The sequence below is a fragment of the Caretta caretta genome, chromosome 1 (genome assembly GCF_965140235.1).
Source record: "Caretta caretta isolate rCarCar2 chromosome 1, rCarCar1.hap1, whole genome shotgun sequence".
Taxonomy (NCBI): Eukaryota; Metazoa; Chordata; order Testudines; family Cheloniidae; genus Caretta; species Caretta caretta.
Window position 1 is genome coordinate 215590564 of NC_134206.1, and position 11029 is coordinate 215601592.

An 11029-nucleotide genomic window follows, 5' to 3' on the forward strand; every position below is an offset into this window, starting at 1 on the left:
CCTAAGGCCAGTTCCTAAAGCAAAACAACTGCTGTATTTCCATTGCAAAAGCATCTGCTTTTTAGAAGATGGCAAAGAGATCCCTAAATCTACAATTTATAAATCAGATTGGGATCCTCTAGGAAGATATCAAAAAAGGATCAGTTGTATATATGATAAATATAATATAATAATTATAATACTATGCCTAAAATCATAGAATAAGAATACATAAAAACAGAGACATTGTTACTTTTTGTTTCAACAATACATGTATTTGGCAGAACACATTTGTATATACAGTCACATCAATAATGCTTAATAAACTAGAAGATAATCCATTTGTAAGGCATCTGTAGATATTTCATGACTGAAAAAATGAGTCTGAAATGATTTCTTAACAGTCGCAATTTCATTAACAGATATGAGGACTGTTTATTCCTGTTTTTGTTCAGTGCCTTTAGTTTCCTTCAGCATCTCTTGCCAGTTCTTTTCCATCTCTTCTTTGCAGTTGAGGAATGCATCTTCCAGTCGCCTCATGGAGTTGGCCAAGTCTGGGTTGGTACGCATAACCACCATATCATATGCCATCCAGGTTGCCTGCACTGCAACAACGCAACCAACAGATATTAGAAATTCAGCAATGTTAGGACAGCAGGGAAATAATTGATATTCAGGGGAACAGTAGTGGGAATGAATGGTTACCAGTTCTAATCCTTGGCTGAATGTTCCTACAATGGAATAAATTGAACAGGTGGGAAGTGATTTTTTTCTGTTCACAGAAAAATCTGCAATTTTGGATTTTTTTCCATGACAAAATAGAGTGAAAACTAAACAAAAAATGAAATTTCTCATGAAATTAAATGAAATTTTCTTGAGTCAATCAAAACGTTTTGTTCCAACTTTGATTTTTTCATTTTACATTATATCAAATTTAAAACACTGAAATGAAATGTCATTTCAAAATGGAAAATCAAACCATTCTGTTCTGAAAAGGCTGAAATAGAATGTTTAAACCTTACCAAAATACTTTTTCACATTTTCTTTTTAAACAAAATTTCATTGAAATCGACAGTTTCTACATTTTGCTTTTGACGAATTGGTATTTTCTGACAGAAAAAGTTCAGTCAGAAAATTCTAACTAGCTCTAATAATAGCCAAAGAGCACACTCAGCTCAGTGCTCACAAGTAACCCTGCAGTAACAAATCAGTTTGCACAATACCATCTTTCCTAATCAATCCCACAATACCAAAACCAATGTGAACAGCTCCAAGTATCTAGGCAGTCTACACTAACAAACTACTGTTAAGTATCAGAGGGGTAGCCATGTTAGTCTGTATCCACAAAAACAACGAGGAGTCTGGTGGCACCTTAAAGGCTAACAAATTTATTTGGGCATAGGCTTTCGTGGGTAAAAAATCCACTTCTTCAGAGGCATGGAGTGAAAATTATAGATACAGGCATTATTATACTTATAATACAATACTTACAATAAAAATAATAATATACTTATTTATATTTAATATATAAATATATTATACTTATAATAATGCCTGCATCTGAAATTTTCACTCCATGCCTCTGAAGAAGTGAGTTTTTTACCTATGAAAGCTCATGCCCAAATAAATTTGTTAAACTACTGTTAGCAATCCTCTGATAATCAGTTAAACTTCACCATTAATACCACAGTAAATCGGTACAAACTGCTCATCATCTCACAAGCAGTCCTACAATGAGAAACAATTCACACCCACCAGTGCTCATGAGCATATCAATAAAACTTTATAGCTACTTTTATACGAACTGTCTCAAAATACTATGGAGTTAAAATGTTGGAACCAGTAGCAGCATTTCTACACTAATGTTCCTAATTTTGCTATTACTGGTGCTGCAGCAGTAAGAAAATTGAAGGAAACTTTTAGTGTAGACAAGGCCTCAGAATCTGGTGACGATATTCATGTTTACAAATCTGAAATTCACTTTCCACAAATATTCTTTAAAACCCACTTAAAATTTTATGATTCTGAAAACATCCCTTTCAATAAATTTATTCACTGGAATACCTGTAGAAAATGGGCACAAAGGGTGCAAACATATTATGAGCAAATTTGATATAAATGTAAACAAATATTTGCTGAAAGATTTTTTTATTTTTTACAGTATTTCTTCAGCTCTAGTAGTCAGTGGTGTTTGAGGACTGGGGGTGGGGAAATGTGTGATCTTGTCTTTTGTAGATATGAAGGTAAGAAGCAGTATTCTGTGCATACTGAAAAAATATCTATGATTTAGGGAAGCTCTGCAATAACTAACAAAATAGCATATGCAGTCCTGTGCTCAATAACAACCTTGTGATAACAAATCAGCATTTGCATAAGTGACTCTATTTACAAACCACATGTCCTTACAATAAAGAAACATGTACAGGCATACTGGTGGAGGAAATCCCCCCATATTTCACTTTCAAGTATCTTAGATGAGTTGAAAGAGTGACTTTCCGCTGAGACAAGCTCAGCTCTAAGTCTGGTCCCTGATTGGGCAGCACATCTGCTCATTGGTTATGGCCATTCTAGTGCATGATAAGTAATTTAACACTTAAACTACAAGCATTTTCCAGAACTGACAATGTTAAGCATAGGTGAGCACCTTATCTATGATGACTGGCTAAAATGCTTTAGCTTGCATTGTCTGAAGAGGAGAAGGCTACAGGGAAATCTAGAAGGGAAACATAAAAATGTGTGGAAAGATTTATCTAAACCCCTTCCCATTATGTATACAAAATTGAGATTAAATTCACCTATTATTTTCCCAGTTGGATAATCAATGTTTGTCATTCTCTGATCCTGGAGGTACCAGTTCTTACAACGTTTTTCCAAAGCAAATCTATGTTTATGTTCTAATTATGTTTTTAAACTCTGTAAATTCCTTTGTATTATTTTCTGTTCTCACTACCAACTCCTCCCACTTTAGTATAATCTGTGAATTTCATTTATGAGCTGAGCTATTAACGCCTTCCAGATTACTAATTATGTTAAATATGACCAGTCTGTTCCTGCAGACATTTATACCATGTTTGTCATCACTGTCTGTAGTAACTAAGGATTTCATGTACTGATGTTCTCCATCAGACACATCCCTTAGTTTAATACATTGTGGTCATTAGAACTCAATCTCATTAACAGATTAGTAGATCTCAATCTTTCTCCTCTTATATTTCTCCTATACAGAGACATTCTCCTCTACTCTTGCATGTTTACTATTATTATTTCTATGCACTGCTGTAATGTTTTCAGCCTCTAGCAGCAAATCTATATCCTCCCCAGAAGAAAGCTGCACCTGATAGTTTCTCCATTTCTTCCAGAAGTTTTTCTAAGTCCCTGTTCAAGTCCTCCAGCATTTTTACCATATTGTCATAGTTTCTTTCCCGAGGTTCAGATTTGGCCATCTACAAGAAAAGCAAGAGTGGGGCAAGTAGGGGGAGTAAGGAAATAAAACTTTTTCATACTAAGGGGAAAATAACATTTTAAATTGTAGCTCTAATAAGATCTGTAAAATTAAATATATTAATATCCTAGATTCACTTGCTAAATTAATTTAGAGCCTATATGATGCGGTGTGGCTCTTGTGTGTTGCCTAGCATTTTCAAATCAATAGACGTTTTGGACACAAAGATCAACAGCCTGCGGGCTCAAGTTCATGCTTTTTGTGAACTTTATAGGGCACTGTACTAAATCAGACCATTAGCAGGTCCCTTATAATCTTCTGCTGTCCTGGACTGGGTTCTTCATCCACCTGCTTTGGCAGTTGCCAATACCTGATGCTTCACTGAAAGATGTAAAATCTCCACCAATACACTAAAACCAAACTTGAGTGTCAAGTTAGGGACTTATATACCATATCTGGGCATCCATATAAATAGCCTGATTTTTAGAGATGCTGAGCCTCCACAATTCACTGACCTTAGCACAGAGATGGGCAAACTACGCCCTGCGGGTCACATCCGGCCAGCAGGCCTGTCCTGCCTGGCCCCTGAGCTCCCGGCCCGGGAGGCTAGCCCCTGGCCCCTCCCCTGCTGTCCCGCCTCCCCTGCAGCCACTCTGCTGTGTGGGCAGCGCTCTGTCCCGCCGCTCCTGCCAGGCAGCGCAGCTTGCACCCGTCCACCTCCCAGGTTTTCTAATAAGCCTGTCCTGCTGCTCTGAGCAACATGGTAAGGAGGCGGGGACCAGGGGTTAGATAAGGGGCAGGAGGTCCTGGGGGGCAGTCAGGGGACAGGGAGCGGTTGGATGGGGCAGAGGTGCGGGGGGGGGGGGGGGGGGGAGTCAGGAGACAGGGAGCAGGGGGTGTTGGACAGAGAGTGGGGTCCCGGGTGGGCAGTTAGGGGCAGGGATCCTGGGAAGGGGCAGTCAGGGGACAAGGAGCAGGGTGGTTTGGATGGGTCAGGGGTTCTGAGTGGGGCAGTCAGGGGGTGGATGGGGGTGGGGCCAGGCTGTTTGGGGAGGCACAGCTTTCCCTTCCGGGCCCTCCATACCGTTTCGCAATCCTGATGTGGCCCTCAGGCCAAAAAGTTTGCCCACCTCGCCTTATCAGAAGCTGCAGAAGCTCAACACCTGAAAATCAGGTCACTTGTTTAGGTGCTGAAATACCTAACTTCAGGCAATCAGGTTTCAAAATGTTGGTACTAGCCAATTGTGACCCCAGTGACTTTTGTGAAAAGTTCCAGGGGCAGCAGGTGAGCCCAAAAACATTGAACTAATTATATGTAGCTCTGATGTTAAGAGTTGTGTGTTTTGTTGGTGTGTTTTTTTTCCCCCCGGTTATTTCTCAGTTACATTTGATGGGCATATTTTTCTAGCTTCTATTTTGAATAAATGTTGTCGGTAAGGAAGTCAATTTTCCCCATTAGATTTAAAAGCATTTTAAGGAAAAGGTAAGATCTCCAGCCTAAACCCAGACCCCCCTGAATGCTTAAAGCAGCCAGGCCACCCATGTGCAAATTTCAGGAGATTCTTTGTCTCAAAGCCCTGCTTGTAACAGAACACACCCTCTTGTTGTCCCACAACGCTGTTTGCATTTGTTCATCATCTTACACCACTTTTAAGACACAGGAAGCTGTAAAGCATTGGGCCCCAATCCTGCAAAGGGAGCCAGAGCCTGGTGTCTGACCACAGCGTCCCTGACACCCCCCCACACACGTGCAATGCAACAGGGGGCGGGGCCTTGAAAGTCAAATGAGCAACGGGGGACACAAGTCTTTCTTTCTTCACAGATGTACAGAGTCCATTCACGTCTCCTCAGAAACGGGACAATACCTTGGGCGTCGCCTTCAGCCCCCCCCCCCCCCCGCAGCAGCAGCTGCTCTGTAGCCCCACCCGCAGCTCTGTCCCAGGGCAGGGTCTCTGCGGAGCGGCCTGCTCTGTCCCCGCCCCTGCCACAACGGGGGGGTGGGGGGGAGAGGGGTCCCGCTAACCCCCTGCCCCAGGCTCCGCTTCCTAAACACCCGCCGCCCGTGTCCCGCCCCGCAGGCAGAGCTTCCCCCCCCATCACGCGCGGTCCCTATCACCCCCCCTCCCCGTGACAGCCCGGCTGGCTCCGCTACTCTGCCCCGGTACAGGGACCCCGGGACCTCCCCCGCCTGCGGCGAGCCGTTTTATAGCCCAATTTAAACGGCCGCGAGCGCCTCACCCTCCCTCTTTCCCGCCCAAACCAACTGTCTTCTTCCCCGCGCGCGCCCCAGAAAAGCAGCTTTGTGCCAACGCGCGCCCCCTCCTCCCCCAACTCCACGCGCCTCCTGCTGTGTCACGCGTCTGCGGCCTCGAACTGAGGAAAAAGAAACTAAAACAAGTGGGCGAGAGCGGGAAACCAAAAACGGGTGTTCCCGATTCATCGTCCTCTCGTCTCGCAAATCTGTCCCCTCAGATGCTCCGTTGCACAATAAAATGTACGTTTCACGCTTTAGGCGGAAGGAAAAACAGGATCGGGAGGGCAAATGCTGGGAAGCTGAGTTAATAACGAGGGCATTGAGGCGCATTAAATCGGGCTAGGGTTTGTGCTGGCTTGACACTCCTATGCCACATTAATTGAAACTAAAGGTTTATTTTTCTCTTTAATATCTAGTTAGCTGGCTCTGACAGGCAAGACCCCAGCCCCACACCCCAGCCCCTCCCCCGAAAAGAACCCCAAAGGGGAAGGTGGAAGCAGCCCCCCACCAAGCGGTGTAAACGCGCTTTTTACAGTGAGAGATCCAGGAGCTAGAAACTCGTTCCCTGGTCCGTCACGCCGCACTACCTCAGTCCCTTGGCCCATCTCACCTCAGCAGCAAACCATCCTTTCATCTGCTGCAGTGGATTACCTCCGGCCCCGTACGGGGTCATCAAGCCACCGGTGAATTTAGTGTAGCGTCTGACTTTGCTGTACCAGTCAACCCATTGGTCCGTTTGGTACTTCTTGCCATGCTGTATCTACCAAACCATTAATCCAGCTAATCTTGGGGCCTGACTCCTGCTATACCACATGATCTAACCTTTGGTCCATTTGGTTGTCTCTCACCCCCTACTTATCACTGGAAACAGTTGGGAAAAAGACCCGAAAATCGGGACTGTCCCTATAAAATCGGGACATCTGGTCACTCTCCTATACACAATATCCCAATGGTCAGATTCAAGATGTGGGGAGCTTGGGTTCAAATCCCTCCTCTGTCTGCTATGGAGCAAGAACTTCCTCTCCTGGTTGAGCATACTAACCACTGGAGTCTAGGGTATTCTGTGATAGGGAGTCTCTCAATCTCTCCAGCTGAAGCTGTTCCACTTTGTGTAACTAATTAAATATTCATTGGGCCATGTTTCTGAGTATGCCTACCAGATTGAGCCCCAAAGGCAAAACTCCTTGTTTTAAATCCCACCTGAGTTTAGGTGTGAATTAGGTACTGAGCAGCTTGTGAATGTCAAGACTTAGGTGGCTGTGTGCATGCCCAGTGGCAGAAATTTAGGCACCTATTTAGGGGAATTTACCAGTGGAGATTTAGGTGCCTATAGGGTTAGGTGGCACCAGCGGAGTGGTTTTGGGAATCATAGAATCATAGAATCATAGAATATCAGGGTTGGAAGGGACCCCTGAAGGTCATCTAGTCCAACCCCCTGCTCGAAGCAGGACCAATTCCCAGTTAAATCATCCCAGCCAGGGCTTTGTCAAGCCTGACCTTAAAAACCTCTAAGGAAGGAGATTCTACCACCTCCCTAGGTAACACATTCCAGTGTTTCACCACCCTCTTAGTGAAAAAGTTTTTCCTAATATCCAATCTAAACCTCCCCCACTGCAACTTGAGACCATTACTCCTCGTTCTGGCATCTGCTACCATTGAGAACAGTCTAAAGCCATCCTCTTTGGAACCCCCTTTCAGGTAGTTGAAAGCAGCTATCAAATCCCCCCTCATTCTTCTCTTCTGCAGGCTAAACAATCCCAGCTCCCTCAGCCTCTCCTCATAAGTCATGTGTTCTAGACCCCTAATCATTTTTGTTGCCCTTCGCTGGACTCTCTCCAATTTATCCACATCCTTCTTGTAGTGTGGGGTCCAAAACTGGACACAGTACTCCAGATGAGGCCTCACCAATGTCGAATATCAGTGATGCCTAAATGTTAGACATAGTTATCTAAGTCCTGCTTGTGAACCTATCCCATATTATCTTACCTAAAGCTTAGCCTTTCCTTGCAAGTTTAGGTAGTTTCCACTTGACCTAGGCACCCCAGCATTGGGGGTGGGTGAGATAGTGTGCACCCCCCCACAATTTCTGTCTCTGTCTCACATGGCTGTAATTGGGCCAGGGCGAGCAGGGCAGCCACGCAGGTTGCAAAGCTGGCGGGGGTCGAAAAATGGGGTGGCAAAGGATTGGGCCCAGTGGTGTCAGTCCCCCCCACCCCAGGATTGGGCCTAGTGACATCAGTCGGAGCAGAGGTTGCACAGTCTCATTCCCCCTCCCTCAGATCGGGCCCAGCAGCGTCGGATGGAGCCCAGGGACTCAGGGACCCCTCTCCCCACAGGATCGCGGGCCCAGTGACTCTGGCTGGAGCAGGGTCTCCCCGTAGCACTAGGACTATGGTGGTGGCAGCAGGCAGGCAGGGCACTGAGCTCCTGCCCGGGAAGGGGGAGAAGCCCGCAGGGAGGTGTTGACTGGTGGGACGGCACAGCATTCTGGGTCTGTGCCATCCACCCTGCCACTGTGAGAGGGAGAGTGACACTGCCTCCCATCTCCAGTGGGTATCCCCCGCTGCAGGTACCTCCTTCAGTACCTTGCAAATACATCCTCCCAGTACACTCACACCCTTCTAGCACCCCAAATATTCCCTCCAGTATCCCCCAACAACCCCCTCCCAGTACACACATACCCCTCCAGCACCCCCAGTATACAAACACACCCCAGCACCCCTCAAATACCTCCTCCAGCACCCTCCAACTGTAATCGCCCCCTCCAGTTCCCCCTCTCTCCAGCAGTGTCCTCCTCTATTTGGCAACTTGAATTGTGGTAATCCGAGGGGTCATCCATTCTCATGGCCTCGGTTTCTGAAGCTGGTGGGAGCGAGTCCATCCTGTCAGCAGCAGCTGCCTGCCTCCAGTGCCTGAACTGGGCACCAGACTCATGTGGCTGAGCTCAGAGGTAGGGCTGTGTGACTGCAAGCCCAGCTGCCACGGAGCTGGAGCTGAGGCTGGGGCAGGGTAGCCAGTGGGATCAAGGGGTGGTTCCACTCTGCACGCAGGGAGTGTGGGGAGAGTGACCTGGCTGTAATGGCAGGTCCCCGGGCAGCGAGCAGAGTGTGACCAGGCTGCTGAGAGGCAGGTGCCCAAGGGAGATGCGTCATGCAGGGAGCACCTCAGGGAGTATCTCAAGGCAGCCAGGCTCCATGGGCAGGGGCCAGTTCCATGGGGCATAGCTGGCCACTGCCAGGCTCCTTCAGGACAGAGGCAAGAGTGTGTGAAGGGTGCAGCTCATGTAGTGGCAGCATGGCTTGGGGAGTGGGGCAGGGAGGGCTGCCAGGCTGTCAGCCAGCATCCCTCTCCCACAGAGTGGAGAGCCAGGGGCCTGAGCAGGTTGGGTGGTTTCCACAAACTTCCAATCTGCCAGCTCATTGCAGGTAGTGATGGTTTTCAAACTGTGAGGTGCATCGCCCTCAGGATGTGCACCTCACAGTTTGAAAACCTCTCTGCTAACAGGAAGGAACAAATTGGGGGAAAGGGAGGTGTAACTCTGCTTGGCCTCGACACGTTGCCTCTAGGGGGTACAAAACATAAGATGGTTGAGTTCAGGATCCTGACAAAACGAAGAAATGAGAGTAGCAAAATACGGATTTCAGAAAAGCAGACTTAGACTCCATTAGGCAACTGATGGGCAGGATCCCCTGGGAGGCTAATATGAGGGGCAAAGAGTAAAGGAGAGCTGTCTCTATTTTAAAGAGGCCTTATGGAGGGTGCAGGAACATACCATCCCGATGTGCAGAAAGAATAGCAAATATGGCAGACAACCAGCTTGGCTTAACAGTGAAATTTTTGATGAGCTTAAACTCAAAAAGGAAGCTTACAAGAAGTGGAAATTTGGACAGATGACTAGGGAGGAGTATAAAAATATTGCTCGAGCATGCAGGGGTGTAATCAGGAAGGCCAAGCACAATTGGATTTGCAGCTAGCAAGGGAGGTGAAGGGTAACAAGAAGGGTTTCTACAGGTATAATAGGAACAAGAAGAAGGTCAGGGAAAGTTTGGGACCCTTACTGAATGGCGAAGGCAATCTAGTGACAGATGATGTGGAAAAAGCTGACATATTCAATGCTTTTTTTTGCCTCCATCTTCACGGACAAGGTCAGCTCCCACACTTCTGTACTGGGCAGCAAAGTATGGGGGGGAGGTGAACAGCCCTGAGTGGTGAAAGAACAGGTTAAAGACTATTTAGAAAAGCTGGACATGCACAAGTCCATGGGTTCGGATCTAATGCATCCAAGGGTGCTGAGGGAGTTGGTTGATGTGATTGGAAAAAGACAAATATAGTGCCCATATTTAAAAAAGGGAAGAAAGAGAACCCGGGACACTACAGACCGCTCAGCCTCACTTCAGTCCCTGGAAGAATCATGCAGCAGGTCCTCAAGGAATCAATATTGAAGCACTTGGAGGAGAGGAAGATGATCAGGAACAGTCAACATGGATTCACCCAGGGCAAGTCATGCCTCACCAACCTGATTTCCTTCCTTGATGAGATAACTGGCTCTGTGGATATGGGGAAAGTGGTGGATGTGATATACCTTGACTTTAGCAAAGTTTTTTATACAGTCTCCCACAGTGTTCTTGCCAGCAAGTTAAAGAAGTATGGATTGGATGAATGGACGATAAGGTGAATAGAAAGCTGGCTAGATGGTTGGGCTCAGGGGTAGTGATCAATGGCTCAATGTCTAGTTGGCAGCCGGTATCAAGCAGAGTGCCCCAGGGGTCAGTCCTGGGGCTGGTTTTGTTCAACATCTTTATTAATGATCTGGATGATGGGATGAATTGCATCCTCAGCAAGTTCACAGATGACACTAATCTGGGGGGGCGAGATAGATATGCTGGAGGGTAGGGATAGGGTCCAGAGTGACCTAGGCAAATAGGAGGATTGGGCCAAAAGAAATCTGATGAGGTTCAACAAGGACAAGTGCCGAGTCCTGCACTTAGGAAGGAAGAATCCCATGCACTTCTACAGGCTGGGGACTGACTGGCTAAACGGCAGTTCTGTGGAAAAGGACCTGGGGATTACAGTGGATGACAAGCTCGATATGAGTCAGCAATGTGCCCTTGTTGCCAAGAAGGCCAATGGCATATGAGTCTGTATTAGTAGGAGCGTTGCCAGCAGATCGAGGGAAGTGATTATTCCCCTCTATTCGGCACTTGTGAGGCCACATCTGGAGTAGTGCGTCCAGTTTTGGTCCCCACGCTACAGAAGGGATGTGGACAAATTGGAGAGAGTCCAGCGGAGGGCAACAAAAATGATTAGGGGGCTGGGGCACATGACTTATGAGGAGCGGATAAATGAACTGGGGT

General features: G+C 46.6%; 1 protein-coding gene across 1 annotated transcript; it reads right to left on the bottom strand.

The window, feature by feature from the left end:
* Window positions 1-225: 225 nt before the first annotated feature.
* Window positions 226-3785, bottom strand: SYCE3 (synaptonemal complex central element protein 3). The gene is made up of 2 exons (XM_048835956.2): window positions 3314-3785; window positions 226-584 (listed from the first exon to the last, which is right to left on the bottom strand). The coding sequence occupies exons 1-2, from the start codon at window positions 3420-3422 to the stop codon at window positions 415-417; spliced, it is 279 nt and encodes a 92-aa protein (XP_048691913.1). The 5' UTR covers window positions 3423-3785; the 3' UTR covers window positions 226-414.
* Window positions 3786-11029: the final 7244 nt, after the last annotated feature.

Bases quoted from the DNA above. Each gene is read 5' to 3' on its own strand.
- SYCE3 (XM_048835956.2), bottom strand. From the start codon at position 3,422: ATGGCCAAATCTGAACCTCGGGAAAGAAACTATGACAATATGGTAAAA. The intron at 585-3,313 runs GTGCAGCTTTCT...GCGTTGTTGCAG, and splicing joins AGAAATGGAGAAACTATCAG to TGCAGGCAACCTGGATGGCA.